This window comes from Meles meles, chromosome 7, assembly GCF_922984935.1.
Source record: "Meles meles chromosome 7, mMelMel3.1 paternal haplotype, whole genome shotgun sequence".
Taxonomy (NCBI): Eukaryota; Metazoa; Chordata; class Mammalia; order Carnivora; family Mustelidae; genus Meles; species Meles meles.
Window position 1 is genome coordinate 13,758,024 of NC_060072.1, and position 21,931 is coordinate 13,779,954.

At 44.7% G+C, this 21,931-nt stretch overlaps 1 protein-coding gene across 2 annotated transcripts in view; it reads left to right on the top strand.

The window, feature by feature from the left end:
• Positions 1-21,931, top strand: part of LARGE1 (LARGE xylosyl- and glucuronyltransferase 1) — a 525,674-nt gene that overhangs the window by 432,095 nt on the left and 71,648 nt on the right. For both annotated transcript variants that reach the window (XM_046013242.1, XM_046013243.1), the window contains exons 8-9: positions 12,017-12,129; positions 13,935-14,060. In XM_046013242.1, the coding sequence (XP_045869198.1) occupies positions 12,017-12,129; positions 13,935-14,060 (239 nt within the window). The remainder of the gene's footprint in view (positions 1-12,016; positions 12,130-13,934; positions 14,061-21,931) is intronic.

The following is a 21,931-nucleotide window of genomic DNA, read 5'->3' on the forward strand; positions in this document are numbered from 1 at the left end:
CGCCAGGCAGTCCTTACTGAGGCTGTGTCACACCGCGTCTGCCTGGTCTTCCCCTTCATCTTCTTCTTCCTCTTCTTCATCTTCTTCCCCTTCATCATCCTTCTGCCTCTGTTTCCCCGTCATCTCATCAGGGCATCTTCTTATCACTGGACTAGGGCTCATCCCCATTTAGTGAGGCTCATCTTTTTTTTTTATTAGAAGATTAATCATTTTATTAAACTCAGTGAACTGGGCTGGGTGTCAGGTGCTTTGGAGGAATTACATCGTTTCATTCTCCCATAATAACGTAGGTGCTCCGCTCTCACAGATGAGTGAACAGGCGCTGAAAGAGAATGGAAGTTTCTCCACCAAGGGAAGAAGCTGTCTTGTGAGTTAGTGAGGCTCATCTTAACTTGATTATATCTGCAGAGACCCTATTTCCCAACAAGGTCCTGTTAACTAGGATGCGGACATACCTTTCTGGGGGAACTCAGTTCAACCCACAACAGTGCTTTTCCTCTGCTGCTTAATTACAAAGTGCTCTCTGGTTAAGAAGACCTGCCTGTAGAGTCTCCTAGGGTCTGTGCATCTGACCAGGAATTATCCCCCTCATTTTGCCCCAGGAGTCTAGAAGGACCAGGGAAAACTACAAGGGGTTTAAAGAGAGTGGTTGGAGAGAAGTGGGGGGCAGGAGACAAAGAGAAAGCCCAGGGGAAGGATGGGGGTTCTGGGGAGCCTCAGGTGTTGTTTATTTTGTGCTAGTTCTCTCGGAGCCAGGCCTTTCTGAGGATGAGGATGGGGTGGGGGCTTGGATTCGATAACCTTCTGACATCTCTTCTAGCTTAATCTTTGATTCCACAAAACTAGCAACGTGGGCAGGGAGCACGGCCACCCAGGGAAGTCCAGCCAGCTCTGAGCAGTGGGTCTGTCCATGCAGAACTGGACAAGCAGCCAGCTGCAGGACCCACAGTCCTTCACTTCAGAAGCGGGCAGAGGGGGCACCTGGGTGGCGCAGTTGGTTTCAGCTCAGGTCATGAGCTCAGGGTCGTGAGGTCGGGCCTCACACTTAGCGCGGAGTCGGCTTGAGATTCTCGCTCCCTCTCTTGCTGCCCCTCCCACTTGTGCTCACTAAAGAAAGAAATATTCTTTAAAAAATAAATAGATAAAAATGGGCAGTAAGAAAAAAAGGTAATTTTACGTGACAGGAAGGCAGAATTAGCTAACACTATTCTAGGAATTATATCATGATATAAAACAATATCAGACAACACTTTGTACCCCTCAGACTTACACAATGTCATATGCCAGGTATATCTCCAAAATAAGTGGGCAGAGAAATCGATCAAGAACTTCTACAGAGGGTGCCTGCGTGGCTCAGTTGGTTGGGCGACTGCCTTCAGCTCAGGTCATGATCGCAGACTTCCAGGATTGAGTCCTGCATCGGGCTCCCAGCTCCGCGGGGAGTCTGCTTCTCCCTCTGACCTCCTCTCTCATGCTCTCTCTCACTCATTCTCTCTCAAATAATAAAATTTAAAAAATTTAAAATTTAGAAAAATCAAATTAAAAAAAAAAAACTTCTACAGAGCAGCAAGAAGACGACAAGCTATCCAACAACAACAAAAAGAAATGAATGAAAACTTGAACAGGAAGTTCCCAAAAGAGGGTACCCACATGGTGAACCCCTAAAATGTGTTGAGCTTCGTTAGTCATTAAAAAATGCAAATTACAGTCCATAATGCGATACCACTATGTATCTACCGCAAGGTTGAAAACTCAGAGAGGGGCCCTTATCTGGAGGGAATTAGCTGTGGGGTGTGGGTCCGTTAGAACTCTCACGAATAAGGACTGAGAACGTAGAGAGGAGGAACCACTTTGCAGGATGTGCTTGGGCTGAACATATGTACTCCCTGAGACCCAGAAGTTGACACATAAAATGCCAAGAGAGATGGTTAGAACTTTCACAACTGTAAAAACCCAAATGTCCGTCATCAATGTCATGTATAATGATATATCTATGATAAATATATAATTGGTAGCATTCACACTATAGGTAATTATACAGCATTAAGGGAACAAACTCTTACATGCGATGACATGACTGCGTTTCTCAGGCATTGTTCTGAGGCAACAGGTCAATCATCAAAAGTGTTTGATTCGATTTATATACGATTCAGAAACTGATTAAACTACACCAGGATGTCAGAATTTGGGGGCGCCTGGGTGGCTCAGTGGTTAAAGTCTCTGCCTTTCGCTCAGGTCATGATCTCAGCGTCCTGGGATCGAGCCCTGCATCAGGCTCTCTGCTCAGCAGGGAGCCTGCTTCCTCCTCTCTCTCTCTCTGCCTGCCTCTCTCCCTACTTGTGATCTCTATCTGTCAAATAAATAAATAAAATCTTAAAAAAAAAAAGAATTTGGAATAATGGCAAGATGACAGGTATGCGTGTGATTGTAAGGGGATGCTGGTCTGCTAGTGATGTTCTCTTTCCTGACCTGGGCTCTGGTTACAGCAGTGAGTTGACGTCCTGAAAATTCATCAAGCTGTGTACTTAGGATCTCTGCCCTTTTCAGAATGTATAGTACACTTCAATTAAAACCTTCTTATAAAATCACAAACATGAAAACGCTCTGCAAGTCTTGGTCAAGAAATGTTCACCAGCCACCAAACCCTTCACGTTCATAGCCATATCACAGCCTTGGCCAAATACTCTGTCCAGGGACAGATAGATCTTTGAGCCAAGCCTGCCCGCCCAGAACACCCCTCCTCTGTTTGAGCGCCCATGGCGCCTCCCGACTCTGGTGTGCGGGGACCACTCGGGTTGTCCATCTCCATGTGTCTGGTGCCTGGTGCATGGAAGTTCCTTGATAAATACTAATGGAAGGGATGAGTGAGCAAGCGAATGACCTCCAGCCTTTTGTAAGGTCTCAGCAGCCCTCTGTTCCCCATCTGCACTCACTTTCAAAAATCCCAGTAAATTCAGGCTTCAGGTGGGAGGATTTCCATTTCTTCTCTCTGACTGCCCAAGAGCTTTTGGAAAGGAAAAGATTTAAAAAACAAAAAGAAGCTTTTAATTTATATGATCAAAAATGAGTCCCAGGTAAAATCAGCGGGGGATTTTAAATTAAGTGGTTTTTAATAAACTCACCTTCTGTTGGGTCACACACAAGAAGAGAGCTCCCGCACTTCAAAGCGAGAGAGAGGAAAGTGGCGATTTCGAGGGTCATTTTCATGAATGTTTCCAGGATGAAAGCCCACACGGTCCCTGGAGCCGCTGGGATGGAAGTACGCACAGTGCCCACTTCAGCCTTTGTTTCTCTGGTTCAAACCAGCAAAACCACAGGACACGCTGAAGGACTAGGGAAACAGATTTGTATCTTCATGTGTTGGCCCTTCGAGTGCAGGTAGAGAGCCAAGAAAATGCAGACAGGAGCCAGCGTGGACTCAGAGCAAAGGAAAAGCAATATCCTACAGATTAATGAGGGAAAGGGGAGAAGAGGTCCCGGTAAATAAATCTGGGAAATACTGGATCCAGTAGTCCCCTTCAAGATTCACCGTGCACACTGGTACAGCCAACTCTGTTTAAAGCCACCATGTCCTAAACTTAATTTCCTGACTTAATGCTGTTTCCCATACACCTGTTGTAATGCACTGTGGTTTAGCGTGTGTGTGACCACTCTGAGTTTAGGAACAGAGGATTAGTCTGAAACCTGCTCTGATCTCATCTGAAGTAGGCACATAGCCTCTGTTTCCCCTCCTGAACTAAGGAAGCACGGGGTCTGGGTTGACCAGGCGGGTCATTCTCTTTAGCTTGAAAGGAAGCATGTTGCATGGAAAGAAACAATGGTAGACTTCCTCTGAAACAGAAGGCTTTTTTGACACCGAAGAACGCCCCAGGAGGTGGTATGATGTGCCTAGGACCTCGCTGAGCGGGCTCAGACAGATGCAGAGAGAAGAGGCTCTCCGAGCCACACAGGAGAGAGATGACACGTTCACTCTGAAACACTGTGCTGATTGCCATCACTCTTGGCTGACAGCCAGTCACCTATGCCCCTGGGGACCTGATCATGCCCCCACCCTGTGCAGAAGCCCTCCCTTTCCTGGCTCCGTGTATCGCTTGGTTTTCCCCATAAGTTTTCATTAAAGCAAACCATGATGGCCTGTGGTCTCCACGCAGTCCTTCAAGTATGTACTTCCGCTTTTCCAAGAGCTACCTGACTTGTTCGGGCTTTAGGCCACTGCTGCAATGAGGTCTCTCCGTATCTAGTCACAAGTGTGTACGCAGACACACACACACCCCCAGTTTTCACCCACGCTAGACAATTTTATGTGACCGCTCTTTAATTTTCGTGTTTTTCGAGAAGAGGGGGAGACATGGGTCATGACCTTTTAAAGGTTGCTAGGACCTGCTAGGAGGTAGCGTGGCATGGGTGAAAGGTCACAGATCAGAGAGCAAGACTAATTTTGCCCCTCACTAGCTATGCATGAGCTTTGTCTCTTCATCCGTAAGATGGGGATCACTCCGTCCACCTTGCGGGTTTGTCCTCAGACTCGGAGGGCCTCTAAGGAAGGCAAGAGGTGCTGGAGAAATGGCGAGTGCTACAACACCGTCGCCGTCTTCCATCTCTTCTTGCATTCCCATCGGTAAGAACCAGTATCTGGCTCATCTTCAAAAGCATTCTTTTCTACCTCCTCTCTCCGTAGACACCCACCTTTCTTTCCCTGCCATCTTGGCTCCCAAGCCATTGCTCCATATTCAGTTTGGAAAACAGAAACGTTGCCCTCTGATCCACAGATGAAATGCCCTACCGTTGGACCAGATGTTCACAGGAGAAGCCTTTGATTTTTAATTTATTTATTCATTGATTTATTTAGTGCCAGTCTCTTATGCTCGCGGCACAACAGCTGAAGGTAAAGCCCTGCCAGCCCCGTGCCTCCCAGCCAGCTCCGCTGGGAGTCCCTGTCGCAGCGAAGGCATGCTGCCCGTGTGCAGAGCGCGGGCCTCCAGGGACAAGGACTCGACCCACGCTCCCAGACCCCCCACAGCAAGTAGGGAAATGGGTGGACCTCGCAGCCGCAAATGCCAGGCAAAGGCCAAAGTCAAGCCTTTTTTCCTGGCACCACCATCCCACTGACAGCAGGAGGGCTTAGTGTCAGAGTCCGGCTCCGGGGCAAGCATTGCAAAGCCAAATCCGTGTCATTTCAGCTCAAAGCGCCCGATTTCAGAAGAGGCCATTTGCATCATTTTAACCCGTAGTCACTTAAAAAGCTGGCCCCCACGTTGCATGCGTGCCCATACTCCGTCCTCGTTCTGGTGGGAATTGCGCAAGTGGACTGAGTGATAATTAGACACCTTAATGAGCAAATGTATAGCTTCTGTAACTGCTATTTATAAGCTTTTATGTACCACTTCATGTTTTCAAAGGCCTTTACAATCATTAATTAGGCTATCTCCCCAGCACCGTAGGAGGGAGGCCAAGAAACAGCCAGAGTTCTGTTTCTCCCGGAAATGTTGTTTCTCAGCTCTTGTACAATCTGCGTGCAAACTCCTAACCTTTGAGGAAACAGGCAGAGTCTCTCACTCGTGTGTGTCTGTGTGATTATATGTAACGGTGTGTGCTGACTCCTTAGTGGCTTAGGAACATCCTCGATGCCCCTAATTTCACTTGGTGTAGCTTTTCTTTCCTTTATTATGTTTTTTTCTTCTTTGGGTCGTATCACTTAAGAGCCCTGAGGGACACCATAAGCTGCCTCTTTGACAGAAGACTGGGAAGGAATATGGCCTTGCAGGTATTTCCGAATTTTTAAGTGTCCGGGGCATTCCACACACAAGGGGATTTTAAAGACTTCTAGAAAGATGCGTGAATTCAGGCCGGCAAGTGAATTACTGGGTATGCGTATTGATTATCGATTAATTATTTCTCAGTTCAACCACATTGAGCACTGTGCCTGCTGTTCTAGATACTTCTTAATATTGTCGGATTTTTACTTTGAGGTTGAAAAGAATAATCATAGCATATACCAGATACTTTTAAAGATATACTTTTTTTTTAAGTCCTCATAATTGGGGCGTCTGGGTAGCTCCGTCGGTTGGGCGTCTGCCTTTGGCTCAGGTCATGATCTCAGGGTCCTGGCATCGAGTCTCTCACTGGGCTCTCTGCTCAGTGGGGAGCCTGTTTCTCCCTCTGCCTGATGCTCCCTGCTGCTTGAGCTCTCTCCCTCACTCTCTCTCTCTGTCAAATAAATAAATAAAATCTTAAAAAAAATAAAAATCGAGTCCTCATGATCATGTTGAAGTTAATGTGGGATTGTCCCCAAAGTACAGAGAAGGAACTGGGGCTCAGAATCCCAATGACTTTTCTCAAGAGGTATTGCTGGTGAGAGAAAAATGTCAGGACTCAAGCTCAGAGCTTCTGTTTTCAAGTCCACCTGGAAAAACTTGGGGCATCCACGTTACATACGGCTTCCGCTTCCGTGATAGTTACAGAAACACCTGTGTTCCTAGAATCCGTTCTACGGCCTCAGCGCGAGGATGTGGGGACATTTATTGTACAAATAACCTGTGGTTAATTACAGATTTATGAGCAAAGACAAATGTTTTCACCCGTGCTAGACAATTATGTGGCCACTTTTTAATTTTCATCTTTTGGGCGAAGAGGGGGAAATGGGTCATTACCTTTTAAGGTATGCTGTTCAGACGTGGTGGCTAATCTTCTCTGCCTGATCACAGCCCTGGAGGGATGCGCCTGTCTGGCCTGACCTTCACGTAGGTGATCCTCTGCAGCTTTTAGCTTTCAGGTCGGACACCATTTATTTCAGGAAGCTTTTCCCTAATGCTTCCCGCCACCCTCCGATCACAGTCTGATTCCCAGTTCCGGCCCCCATGCTTCTCACCCCATCTCATAGCTGTCACAGTGTTTGTATTTTCTGGGTTACCCCCTCCCTTCCCCATTAGGTCTTGCTTCGTAAGAGCAAGGACTGTGTTTTATAAACTGTGAAGTCACCAGCTAACCCACTGAGTAACAGGAGGTCCTCAAAACACAACTGTACGTGAATTCTAGAAGAAATAACTTATGCATGCATGACGAGAGACCAGACAGGGGCCCCACTGGCTTATTGGATATGTCAAGAGAAGCTCACATCTGACCAGGTGGTAGGTCCTGGGAGCCTTGATTCCCGTGAGCTCCTGTTGGCCTGCATTGGCCAAGTCCACATTTGGCACTCATGCTTACCACAAGGCAGTCCTTCAAAACATCGAGACGGGGCACCTGGCTGGCTCAGTCAGTAGAGTATGCAACTCTTGGTCTTGGGGTTATATGTTCAAGCCCCGCCTTGGGTATATAGATAGCTTAAAAATAAAATCTTAAAAAAAAAAGGCATCAAGAACGTATATTCCATAGACCCTGCTGGCACGGGGAGGATGCAGTCTTCATGCGTCCTAACATTAAAGGGTGAAGACCCTTTCCCCGCCCCGTCTGGGAAAAGGCACTAACCATGACTCTGGAGAGTCACCTTCTTAGCTCCTCGCTTCCCACCGCTGTCCAAAAGCGATGATAATGAGCAGCCTGTCTCCTTTCTCAGATGTGGAGTCAGAAGAGGATAAATGTCGAAGCCCTTGAATGCGGAAGCCGGCAGTGCAGTTCATAAGCTTTGTGATCTGTTTCTCATGAGTTTTTTGTTTTGTTTGGGATTCTAATTGACTCAGGGAATGGACAGTAGTATATTTAGTCAACCTTCTGGGATTCTCGAGAGAAAAACCAAACTGCGTATTCGCTCATCAAGTTTGCAGAGAAAGAGGTAGTGAAATGGCAAAATGCCATCGTGCCAGTTTTGCTGGAAGGAATGGTCGGTTGGAAAGAAAAGAGGTAAATCGCGGCAAGGTGGGCCTGGTGGGCCCGGCCAAGGAATTACCGCTTGTTCTTTAGACTGCCTGAGATCCGAGAGGCCTCTGAGCCTGTGAAGAGACCTGATCAAGCAACATTTTAGGTTGGCTTTTCCGAAACAGACTCCGTGTGGTCCCTCTCTTGCTCAAAATCCTTCACTAGCTCCCAGGTGCCCTGGGCAGGACTTTCTAACCTGTGTGGCATATGTGGGTGACAGATGTGCCAAAATGGTGATCCCTTCAGCCATGGGGGCTCCTGAATGGGACCCGGGGCAGCCAGACTCTCTGAATGAGCCCTTCCAGTCACAAGTAAGTTGGAAGGATATCATTTTCTGTGTAAGAAGTGACACGAAAATGCTTGGAAAGCATCTCTTTTGCAGAGCTACGAGCCCTTCCTGATGCATTCCCTGCTCATTTGCTCAGGGTCACCTCCTGACATTTGCCCCAAAGAGCTCTATTTCAGGCATCCCGCCATCACACACTCCAGTTCCCACATGCACCATCCCGCTGCTCTGCCTTTGTCTTCGGACGTCCCTGCCTCGTCTGCCTGGCCTGGTCCTCGCCCTGGATCCTGGCTACTGAGGCCTTCCTCCGCGTTCCCTAAATGAACAGTGCTTGTCTTCAGTGTGCACCTGAATCGCAATGGTTCGCGTGTCTTCCGTGGCTGGGTCTGGTCAAGATGGAATGTTCTCCATCCAGTTGAATTAATATTTTGAATGAAACCCATGAAATCAGGAAAAGTAGGGATGAGTAACACACACAAGTCTGTTTCCGTTGTTGGCACAGCGTAGGTGCTCAATAAATTACTGGATGGGTCAGTAGAGGAAGAGACGCAGAAGCCGCTCACATGTGGAATCCGTAGGACACCGTGATGGTCTGAACGTAAGAGAGGAGGATGATGGAGAAGTTCGAGATGTTTTAGGGCAAACCACCCCCAACATGGCAATCCTTATAGCTATGGAGACTGGACCTCAGCTAAGCTCTCAGACGTGCGCCCCACAAGTCAGGATTAGGATGTCTACTGCTGCATTGCTTGTAATAGGAGAAACCCAGAAAGCAGCCAAAACGTCGTTGGGTCGGGAAATACATAAATAACTTGTGGTCTCTTCATACAATGAGTAAGGTGATGGCAACGAATGGCTAGATATTAAAATTTTCACCTGCTTTTAAGTCTTAAAGACATAATATTGGGTGAGAGGGGAAATTAGAATGGAAGGTAGACACTCTGAGACAAAGCCCCATAGCTTGTTGATTAATACATGCGTAGAGACTAAAACTAAACGCATGCATGGAAGGGAAACCCAGCCACCTCAGGGTAGTTGTTACCCTTGGGAAAGGGAGAGCCCGAGTAAAATGAAGGAGCTTTTGATTTAACTGTCATGTTGTATTATTCACAGCAAATGCGGCAGTGTATTTCTCATTTATTAGACTGGGGTGGTGGGTATTTGTCATTTTAGTTTCAGGAATTTTCTGTTGGTTTGGAAGAGTTTGTGCTTTTAAAAATTAACATCACACAACGGAAAAGGCTGGGGAACCAGGAGAATAAGCCCGTGGTTCTGCATTTAGGCTCCTGTTCTAGACCCCCGCCTCTGTTCGACGAGTCTGGCACGCAGGGTGGGGTCCTATCGGCCACAGAGGACTTGCCAAGTCTTAACACCATTTAAAAGCATCAATTCTCAGTTCAGTCCCCTGAGACTGATAGATCTATCGACATCCCTAGGGACTCCAGAATCTGCATTAATACCTTCCATCACTGTGTATGGCTTCCACCCCCTCCCCATTTTCTCTGTGTATGAGAGCATCTCCCCATCTTAATTAGATTTAGTTTCTGCAGTGAGATTTAAGGAAATTCTTTTATGTGTTTGACTGGGATAGACATTCTTGAATACCTCACTGTGTTCTCTTGGTTTGTAACTTCGTAAATTTTTCTTTTCTTTGTCCCAGAAAGAAGCAAGCAGCACACTTATGGTGAATTTCACTATTTCTTTTTTTTTTTTAAGATTTTATTTATTTATTTGACAGAGATCACAAGTAGACACAGAGGCAGGCAGAGAGGGGGGGCAAAGCAGGCTCCCCGCTGAGCAGAGAGCCTGATGCGGGGCTTGATCCCAGGACCATGACCCCAGCCGAAGGCAGCGGCTCAACCGACTGAGCCACCCAGGCTCCCCGAATTTCACTATTTCTAAAATTGCTTCTGTGAACGATGTCAGTGGTGTGCTAGAGTTAGCTTGCACTGACTCAGGGTGGGGGTGGGGGGAAGGCACGTCAATTCTGTGCATTTCTTCCCAACTGGGTGTTCAGGACATCTCATAGGTAGCTTGAAATCAGCCATGGTGGGAGTATTTACTCTGGAGGAATCAGCAAATGCTACCAATCAAGTTTTAATTTTTTCCCCTGGAGAGCCTGTAATCAGATATTTGCTAGCCTACCACTAGAGGGCATAACCACTTTCTGAGTTGCACAGGGCAAGTAGCATTTTTCTTATTTTACACATGCAGAAACCAAAAGTCACGAAAGGGAAAAGTCTTGGCCTGAGTCACGGACTTCAGAGCTGGGGCTCTGGGATCTCTGGTGTAGATGAAGAAGCAGTGGCTTTCGAGCCAGGTAGCTCTGACTTCGAATCTGCTAGAGCTTCTCTGATACTGTGAATTGTTCAAGTGTCTGACTCAACCCCTCAGTTTTCCCACCTATAAAATAAGGATGACGACATCCAGCCTGTAGTGATCTTGTGAGTGTTAAGTGAAAAGACGTGGGCAGAACCTAGCAAACCACAAAGGAGATATGCAGAAAAGGTCATTTGAGCTTTTGACTTAGGAGTTTAGATCGGTGTATTACCTCATGCTGACCATTACCATGTACGTTTTCTTTTTTCTTTTTTAATTTCAGTTTTACCAGACCAAACACCTTGGACGAAATGGTGACTTTATTTTTTTCTTCACATACATACCACTGGAATCGGTTTTTTTAAAAAGCCTCAGAGTTGACATTTATGTGGGATCTGGGGACTCGGGTTCTTTTCAAAAATGTTAGCGATGTGTGTACCAGGTATCAGCTAAGATCATTCGTCATCTCCTGGAGTTTTCTCCACTGGCCATTCTGCTGAGCTAAGCATCCTGGGCAGGATTGATTCGGGGGCCCATGGGTGCTACAGTTCCATCCACCAAATGAACTGCAGTGGCCTGCAGGGAAATTCTCCTGGCTCCTCGTGTCCCCTGCTCTGGGCACGCTCTGCAGGTTCCGACTGCCCTGGGAATGGCCATGCTTCTGAGTCATCTGGCAAAGCCAAAATCTGCTTTCCTTTTTAGACTGTCACTAGTTAATTTTTGCCTGAGTCATAAATTTTGGATTTTTTTCTAACATTTAAAAAAAAATAACAGAAGGGTATACAATGACAATTTCTCTCACTACACAGTGCCCTCTCCCCTATGGACCCAGGTCCCTCCCCATGAAAACTAACAAAAACGAAACAAAACAAAAATGGAGCTCATCAGCGTCAGCACTGCCTTCACGGTAGCTTACATCTGTGTTGGTCATGGGGACCAGAGAAGACTTTAGAAGTCAGGAGCACTGGAACAAGCTTGTATGGCTTGTCAATAAATGCAAAGCCAGTTGGCCAGACTTACCTAGAAGAAAATCGCAGGAGAGCTGCTCTTTATCTATAAAGATAAACGGCACAGATTGTGCAAACAGCTTCCTTCAACTAAACCTAGGAAGGTTGTCCTATCTCTGGGGAAAAAAAAAAAAAGTAGGAAAGAACCTAATGCTTAAAGGGAATGGAGTACATAGCAGGTACAATATTATGCTCTTTTCAAAATGAGTGTGGCCAAATATGCATGACATAATTGTAATTATACCCTTTTAACCACCTTTATGTGTTCAGTTCAGAAGCATTAAGTATATTCGCATGGTTGCGCGACTGTCCCTACCATCCCGTCTCCGGAAAGTGCTAGGCTGTTTTGCCCATCTCACTTAGTGTTTGCAACAGCCTTTGAGGCCCCTGTAACGTTCTCCGTACAGTGAGGATATTACAGAGAGAACGTGTCCCTGGCAGAGCCTGGGATGGAACCCAGGTGTGTTCACCTCCAAACGGTAGACAGGCGTGTGCCTGGCTCTGCGTCTCACTGTTGCTTTTCCCTCTTCCATCCTCTGCTGTTGCCCAGGAGTGATCCTGCTACTTCTGGACAAGCTGCGGAAGATGAAGTGGGAGCAGATGTGGCGGCTGACTGCAGAGAGGGAGCTCATGGGCATGCTGTCCACCTCCTTAGCTGACCAGGTGAGTGGCCAGCCTAGAAGGTAGAGCTGTTCCTAAGCATCCTTGCACTGTTTCACAGAGAAGCCTGAATGTTGCTGGGTCTGGACAATTTTCCCACCAATTGTGTGACCGTGCCCTGGGATCGATCTGCCCGGTGCTTGCCTGTCTAAGACAACAACCCGAGTTTGTCTGTGAATTCATCTGTCCATTCGGCAGCCTTTCACTACATGCTCTGTGTGCGAGGGATGATGTTCAGAACTAGGATTGCAGAGATGACGAAGGTTGCAGTCCTTGGCCTCAGAGAGCTCACAGTTTATTGAAGCAGACCTGTAGGTAAACGACAGTGAGATGTGCTAAGAGGAGGTCGCGCTCTCCATCTGGGTGCAGGGGTGTCGCTCCTGCTGCTTGTGACCCCGGAAAACCACAGCCTCTTTCCCAGACAAGATTTCATTTTGCTTTTCTCACTCCTACAGCAACACCTTTCCTTGAGAACCTGCGCTATGACCCGCCCATTTAAATGGAAGGGACAAATTTAAATTCCTGTCGGGAATAACCGGCTTCTAATCTAGGCAATCAGAAAAAGTTCATGCGCTCCACCAGACCATTAACTTAAATTCATCTAAGTCCCCTGTCTCATTTTTGCTGGGAAGTGTGGGTGCCCAGCCTTTGACCTTGGCCCTGCCAGGGTCACACATTTAGATTTGGCATTCCCTATGGTGTAGCAGGCCATGTTGAAATGGAGACAACACTTCTCTGGGTCCTCTGCATTTTTGCCCTTTCCTGTTCACCCAAAAAGCAAGCCCACTTCCATGTTTTTCCTCCACGTTCAGTCGTCTGATTCACTGTATTTTTGCCAAGTTTTCTAATATGGAGGAAGCAAGAAACTCTACAGGGTGACTTTGCTCTTATTATTATTTTTTTTTTTTGCATTGTTATTCAGTATTTCCCAAACAACCAGAAACTAATTTCCTTTTTCAAACATGAGATCTGGTATAATGAATGAGTTAAAAATTACCCAGGTAGCTGTTTTAAACCTGAGGCGAAAATTGTCCTCCATCGTCGTATTTTAAGTCAGGTCACAGTGACTCAAGTGTGTCCCCAAAAGCTAGCCATTGCATGTCCGTGTCCAGTGAGGATAGTTTATCCAGGTATCTCCTCCTGCGAAGGCACATATTCACCTCCCGGCACCACCTGTCAGCAGCTAGTTAATAAGTACGGCCTAGTGCAGCGAGAGCTTGGAGAAAAGCCCAAAAGAAGAAAAGCCTCCCTAGAAAAGTCGGAGTTGGATCTGGAGGTGGGGAGTACGGAGTCGGGCACCGTGGCCTGCAGGAAAACAAGGCGCATCCATCATCGAGTCCGCCAAAAGCCCCAGGAAGTGCTGCTGAAACAGAATCTGTAATTTGTCTCAGCCCCTGAATGAGCGGAGCCACTTGTCATCACGCAGTTTCCTCTCCTGGAGGCTTGGGATGGATGGCACAGGGCTCCTTGATAAGGTGGGAAGAGGGGCAGAAAAGTGACTTCATTTAACATCTGCCAGCTTGTGAAGGGAGAAGACACTCACTGTCTGCTCCCATATCCACTTGCCTTCTGGGGACCAGTGGAGCCCGTGGGTGTCTAGTCAGCATGGGATGTTCCCTGTCTCTGTCCAAACACAGCTGCTTGGGCCTAGAGATGGGAGATGCCAGGGGAATGCAGTGCAAGCCAGCCTGGGTCCCGAGCGGGAGCCTCAGGAGAGTCCCTTCCCCAGGAGCTGCTCTGTTCTTGAGAGATGGCATCACAGGTGAGATCCGTCTGACTCTTGACTGTGTCTGGCTTTTCTCCCCCAGGATATTTTCAACGCCGTCATCAAACAGAACCCCTTCCTCGTGCATCAGCTCCCCTGCTTCTGGAACGTGCAGCTGTCGGACCACACCCGCTCCGAGCAGTGCTACAGAGACGTGTCTGATCTGAAGGTAGAGGAAGGCCAGGCTGCCGTGGGGGCGGGGCAGCCCCTCGGAGGAGGGGGAGGAGTCCCCGTGTGTGGCTCCAGCTGGGGCGGGTGCTTCCGCAGAATGAATGGTTCTGAGTTTTGTGTGAGGTGTGCTGAGAGAGATAAGGGCATAGAAGAGCAGAAAGAATGTGCTTTTCTCCTTTTTTTCTTTGTCCCTCTTGTGTGGGCTTTCTGGAAAGCACGAGGCCTCCCTGCGTAAGAACCAGCCTGCCTGGTTACTCTTGCCACCTGCCGCCAGCTGTGCGGGTTCTTATCAGCTCCCCAAATTCAGTCATTTAATTCAAACGAAAACAGCTGTGGAGGGACTCCCCTGTGCCAGGTGTCACAGGTAGAATCACATCCTTCTTACGTTCAAGTCATTCGTGGCCAGAGGAGAGAGACCGGTGAGGAAAGGCATGTGAGCACACCTGCTGGGTGCTGTGGCCGCGAGTGGGGGGAGGCACCGGCCCTCATGTCTCCAGTCCACCTCACGCAGCAGTGACATCTCAGTCCACCTCATGCAGCAGTGACGGTGGCAAAAAGCCTTCATCTTCAGTCTGTAGGTACCATAGTGGTAGGGCCCAGAAGTAACCGGCTTGAAGCATGGAAACCTGAATAAGATAGAAGGGCCCACAGTGCCTTCCCGCAGCCCCCTGGCTGAATACAGAGCCATTAGGTGACCCACTTCAGAATATCCATAAGCCCTAGTTGACCAATGGGTTACTGAAACCTAGACACAGGTACCAAAGAAGGAGGGTTCCGTACGTCCCCATAGCTCTGCACCTTCCCCCTTGACTACAACCCCCACTGCTGCTCCCTGGCAGCCTCTGCTCTGCATCCTACCTGCCAGCCGCTCCCCAAAGTGTATTCAGGAAACTTCTATCTCCTTTGTCCCACCTCTGGTGAATCCTTTCACCACCGGTGCCCCCAGCCACCCCCCCGGATCAGGTGGCCCCCATTTCATGGCCCCCCAGTTCGGTCGGGAGGACCCACATTTGATGGCCTTTGGGCCCCACCCCCCACAATGAAGATGACAGTGTGTACGAGTTCTCTGCTGCCCTAGTTAATGTTGCAGAACAAGCTGTCCTAGCAGTGGCTTCACTCAACCACCGTTTATCTAGCTGAGGAGTCTGCAGGTGGGCTGGCTGCTGTCTGATTTTCACTGGCTTCACCAAGAGTCCAAGGTCAGCTTCGGATCCAGTGGTTGATGGCTGGGATACCGGGCCCTCCAGTGTCTGCCATGTCCCATGAGCAGGCCAGCCCCGCTCATTCTCGTGGCAAAGCCAAGTGGGAGAAGAAGTCTTGGTGTTTGCAAGGAAAGCTTGAGTTCTTGATGCTAGTATCCTGTTGGCTGAGCCCTGAGTTAAAGTGTGTGTCAGAATTGTCCACCTACAGTGAGAAGAGTAAGGAACTGACCTCCTCTGGTATGTGACAGAACAAGGACTTGAACCCAGGCCTGTCTGACAGCAAGTGTGTTTGCCTCTCTGGCTGTGTCAGACAGGAAGTCAACACACGAAACCATAGGGATCTGACGTCATTTCAGATGTATAGCCATTGCCCACGTGACGCTGCAGTAACAATCATTTCGAGTTTTTTAAAAGGAAAAAGGAACCCAAACCTTGCTTTCCTAATAAATCCGTCTTTTCCAAGAAGCTTCTGGCCATGTCCACATGTGTGTGTTGCCAAATATTTATGGTCCTAATACACATAGAATTTTGTACTCTTCTGTTACCGAGGCATTGCCATTACTTTAGTTGTTTTCAGATTTTCACAAATATAAACTGTTGTAATGAACAGTCTAAAGTTCACACCTTTCCAGGAGTGAAACATCGTCAAAAAGAAAGAACTTGTTTTTGTTTTTGTTTTTTTACTGAACTTGAAGGTCATTACAAACTATTAGAACATGTTTAAAACAGAAATATCTCCATCACTGATTCTTTCAATCAACTTTTATGTAGTTCCTTTGCTGTGTCCTGTATTTCTTAGGCATAAGAAAAATCTATGACATTCTCAGGAATGTGTCCAAGATTGTCATGAACTAGAAGAACTTTCTCACTTAAAGGTGAGAAAAATAAAAATCAACCCTGTATAGAACACCAAAAAGTATGGGATACAAATTTTTTTTAATGATTTGAAAACATAGTCAATCAGTCCATAAAGTCAGTGAAGTAAGCAAAGGCCAGAAACAAGGACAAAGTATGGATCCAGAAGGACAAAGCAGCTGGATCTGACATTTGCTGGGTATTTGCAGACCCTTGGGAACTCACTAGAGGCCTGGCTTAAAAGTCGGTAACTATATAATTTACTCTATAATTCAAACAGAGGAATGCTATTATTAGTGACCCTGGGACGTTAGACCTAAATTAAAGTCAGGCAAACCATATGTATAGCCATTCTATTGAAAGGCGATGCATGGGAATTTGGGTCCCAGCCCCAAGAGAGACAAATTAGAAGACCCTTACCAAAAGTTAGGATCCAGGAAAAGTGATATCCTCAGTAGATAACAAGTGTAAAAATATCCATAGGAGAAGATGATAGAGACTGTTAATACATCTCATCCTTGGCTTTAGGTAAAATAAGAGAGAAATTCCCTTGAGAATTTCTAATTTCAAGCTTGTGTTCATATTATTTGGGGGGCTGCAGTTAAATGTATGGGGCAAAAGTAGAAAAAAAATGAACATGTGCCAGGCACCTGGCAGAAATAAACAGAAATCTGATCTAGAAGAATACTCTCAAAAATAAGAAAGATTTCAGTGAATTATTTAGGTCACGTTTCAAGAAAAATGAGTTCTCATTCAGTAATCCCTAAACACACAGGGCAATAAGCCACTATGAGAAAGGGCAGAAACTGTAGAATTAAATTTCAAAGACTTTAGGTATTAGACTCGTCAGATATAAAACAAATATTTTTATTCTGTGTAAGAAATAACAGAGAATTAAAAGGATGGAGGAACAAGAGATTCTCAAAGGCAAGTAGACCTGTTTGGATCAAATAGTACTTTTAGAAGTGGAAAACGTAATTATTGAAATTGCAAATATAATGAATATGTTGAGCAGTAAATTAGAGCCAGCTAAAGAAAGAATAGTGAACAAGAAGAGAGAGCTGAAGAAATTATCTAGAATCCAGCACACAAGGAAAAAGAGAAAAACTGAGAGAAGTTAAGATATTGGGAATGTGTCTCATTAGACTGACAGAAGAAATAATAGAGAAAGTTGGAAGTGAGGCATCTTTTTTTTTAAAGGTTTTATTTATTTATTTGACAGAGATTACAAGTAGGCAGAGAGACAGGCAGAGAGAGGAGGAAGCAGACTCCCTGCTGAGCAGAGAGCCCGATGCGGGGCTCAATCCCAGGACCCTGGGATCATGACCCGAGCCGAAGGCAGAGGCTTTAACCCACTGAGCCACCCAGGGGCCTCGGAAGTGAGGCATCTTTATAGTGAATGGGAATTTTCCAGAACTATTAAAAGGTATCCATACGTACAAGCAGTTTAAAAAGAGAAAGCTATACTTAGACCTATAGGAGTAAGACTGCAGCGGCCTCAAGTGATATTTTAAATAGCCAGAGAGAATGAAGTGTGTAAAACTGATGAATCACAGACCTGTACCCCTGAAACAAATAATGCATCAAATGTTAATTAAAAAAATAAAAAATATTCCTGTTCTATGGAAATAAGTAAATAACCAACTAGAGAGAGAAAAAACCAGATTCTCTATGAAGACATTGCATGTGTCGGATGAGAGTTCTTAGCAGCAGCAACAGAAGCCAGAGGAGTACAAGTAACACCTTAAACTGTGCTGGGTGACAACAACAATACATAGTATACCTAGCAAACCACGAGAAAAGATTATTCAGAGGAGCAAAAGCAAAGAGGATTTACCTCAGACATACCTCTGCAAAGAAAGGATCAGGAATAAGGAATATGATTCCATAGAATCATGATTCCAAGAAGGAATGCTGAACAAACAAATTAGAAATATGTAGGAATGCCTAACAACGTCTAAACAGTAGTAGTACTAGTAGGAATATATAACTGTGGTCTTCAAACAGTTACACCTAAAATATCAGACAATGACATCACATAACTCAGGAGGGACGTGATTGGAATTAAAGTATTCTGGAATCTGTTTTGTTGGTGAGATAATTTCACTGCTAAAATGGCTACGCACGTCAAATCTTTCAAGCTTCAACTCTAAAAGAATTGGGGAAAAAAAAAAAACCCAGAAATTATAAATCCGGGGTAGGTAGAGATGGTGAGTGGAGTAAGAAAAACCAAAACAACCAAAATATCTCCATCATTTTTTGGGGAGGGTGGGAAAGAGGAAGAACGCAAGAAGAAAATGACAGCATAGGAAAAAGAGGGGAAAAATAGAAAGCAAGAAATCAGATGATAGAAATAAGTCTAAATATATCAATCAAATAAGCCAACTAAGTTGGGGGAGGAACAGACACATTGTCCGACTGAAGAGGAGCGAGTTTACAGTATATGCTCTTATGAAAGACACACCTAACACATGACGGCCTGAACAGTTTGACAGATGATGGAGAAAGAGAACCGGGATAGCTGTCTTGGTATCAGACAAAGCAGTGGTAGGCAATAAATATATAATTTAGTAGGAGATGTATTTAATTTAGTATTGAGATGGTCACAATTTAAAAATTAAAAGTTCACCGAGAGATACAAGAACTCCAGAGATAAATCAACAAACCTACTGTCGTAGTAGAATATTTTAATGTATCCTTTTCAAATATCAGGAGATCAAGCAACCCAAGAAAGTCGATTAAAAATATGGAATATTTGAGCTACACACTTAAAAATCTTGATTTACTGGGCAAATAAGGAACCTTGTACATAACAGAGAATATACATCCTTCTCAAGCTCACATGAGACATTGTTTATAAGTAACCATGTTCTGGACCATAAAGCAAATCTCAGTATGTTTCAAAGAATATGAGATATATATAATGCTTATCATATATATATATATGTAAAATATATGTTCTCCATATAATATTTATAATATTTTATATGATATATGCTTACATTATTTTTATATTTTTATAAAATATATGCTTTATAGTGTATATAATATATGTATCTGAATACAGTATAATTAAATTAGTAGTAATAAGATTTTTAAAAATATATTTGATTAACATTGAGAACATACTTGTAAATTACTCATGGTTCTAAGCGGAAATCATCTTTGAAACTGAGACCTACTTAGAGCTGAATGAAAGTAAAAATACAACGTGTCAAAATTAGTGAGATGGTACAAATACATGAAGAAATTCATCACCTTAAATTTCATATTAAAAGGAAAGGAAGAATATTAAAAATAAGCCAAGTCTATAACTTAAGATGGTATGTAAAGAACATTAGGGCAAATTCAAAAATTAAGAGACAGGACATAAAGAAGGTAAGAAGCAGAAGCTGATCAACAAATTATTCAACAAAGTCAGAAGTTTGCTTTTAGAAAGGAGCCAATGAAATAGGCAAAGCAGTGGCAGGACTCACTGAAAAATAGCAGGAAAACTCAGCAATAAATGAATATGGAGCCGTAAATGCAGACTCATGGACTCATTCCCTAAACGCGTTTGAGCCAGTCATCTTTCTGAGTTCTAGGGATAGAGCAGAAACTAAGGCAAACAAAAGTTTCTTAGGTTATGGAGTTTTTAATCTAGTAGATAAAGCATAATTAGAGGAAACAGTCAGAGAATGCTGTAAACCAAATTATGTCAAAATTTTGAGAGCTTGCATGAAATGAATAAAATCCTAAATATGTATAATTTACCAAAACTGATTCAAGGAAAAAATGTAAACCCTGGCATTCTTCTAGCCATTAGACCTTCTTACAAAGTACACAGTATCCCTCCATGAGAAGTCGAGATAAGTTCTACCAATTTTTTAATCAAAAAATAATTCAAATTTTAGGAAGATTTGCAGAGAATAGAAAAAGAGGAACACTTTTTAACCCATTTCAGTGAGGCCAGGATATCCTCAATACCAAAATCAGACACAGCGCAAGAAAAGAAAACTGCAGGCTTGTCTCACTCATGAGAGGTTTCCAAAAACCTTAAGCAAAATATTAGCAAATTGAGTTCAGCCATGTATAAAATAGATAATACGTCATGGCCAACTTGGGTTTATTCCGGGAAAGACAAGAGTGATTTAACATCGAAAAATCCCAAGTTTCATTCGGCATGTTAATAGATTAAAGGAGAAACACCGTGTAATCATGTAAATAGATGCAAGAAAGTTTTTTGATAAAATTAAATATTCATTTATGACAAAAGCTCATAAATAGTAGCCACTGAAAACGTACAGCAAAATTTTGCTGAGCATTTGTTTAGGGATGTGCCAATGAATTAGTCAAAAAGAACGAAGAGCCCAGGGACACCCACACATATATGGAAATGTGGTAGATAGAGAGGTGGCTTGCTGGCCATTGGAGAAAGGATGTAATCGTCCACAAATGGTACTAGGGCATCTGATTAAGTCTGATTATCCATGAGGAAGAATGAAAATTAATCCCTATCTCATACCATGCACAAAATTAATTCTGATGGATTAGAGACTTAAATGTGACAAGCCAAATTAAACTTTTATTTTAAAAAAATTAAATAATGGGCCTGTGACCTCAGAATTAGGAAGACATTATTCAATAAGATGACAAAAGCATAGATCATAAATGAAACGATCAGTAAATTCAACCACGTTGAAACTAATAACTTCCATCAAAGTAGCATCAAAAAGAGAAAAGAAAAAGACATTTACAGCACATATAACTAACAAAGGACTAGTAAATGAAATATACAAATAACTCTTAAGAAAAATGTATAAAAGATATAGTTATTTCACCAAGTTGTAAAGAAAATGGGCAGTAAACACTTGAAAAGATATACAACCTCTTTGCTGATCTGGGAAGTGAAAATTAAGACCACAAATAATTTCACCCCCATCAACTGGAAGAGTGGTCCTACCAAGTCTCAGTCAATCCGTAGGAAGTCTCCAATCCACCCATAGGAAGTCTCCAATCCTCTTGAAAGACATGTCAGTGGTTTCAATCAAGTTGGAACAACACTTGGGCGCTATCTTATGAACTCGAAGTAGTACGTATTTTGCGAACTAGGGCTTAGAAGTCATTGGTCAAAAATTGAGAAGTGGGTGAGTTTGAGGAGAAAGCACTCCACGTTCAGCTGTCGGGGCAGATGACAACACACAGGCAATGCCCATACTAGAAGTTCTCATACTAGATGACATTTCTTTTATTTTATTTTTTTTAGGTTTTATTTATTTATTTGACAGCGAGAGACACAAGTAGGCAGAGCAGCAGGCAGAGAGAGAGGGGGAAGCAGGCTCCCCACTGAGCAGAGAGCCCTATGTGGGGCCGGATCCCAAGACCCCGGGATTATGACCCAAGCCGAAGGCAGAGGCTTAACCCGCTGAGCCACCCAGGTGCCCCTGACAGCCATTTTTTAAAGGGACTTCCTTTTATTGAGTTGTTCCAAAGCTTTGACTGGCCTTCCACGGAAATAAAACTCTCTTTTTGCACTCACCTAGTTCAAAGAATATTTGATCACATTTCCAGTTACATGGGAAATACAAATGGCAAAGAAAACAGCTCGTTCTTGGCGAGCATAAAGTTCCACCTGTAGGAGCAGACCGTCTCCCACACCCCACCACAGAGGCGCTCACTAGCCTTGGGCGTCCCGCCTGCCCTGGGTGTCAGCAGAGAACTTTAGGCGAAGCGGAGATTGGTTAAGAGAATAACTAAGGGGGAAGATGGTTTCACAGACAGGGAAGAAGCATATGGGCTTTTGGAGCCAGGCAATCCCGTAAATTCTAATGAC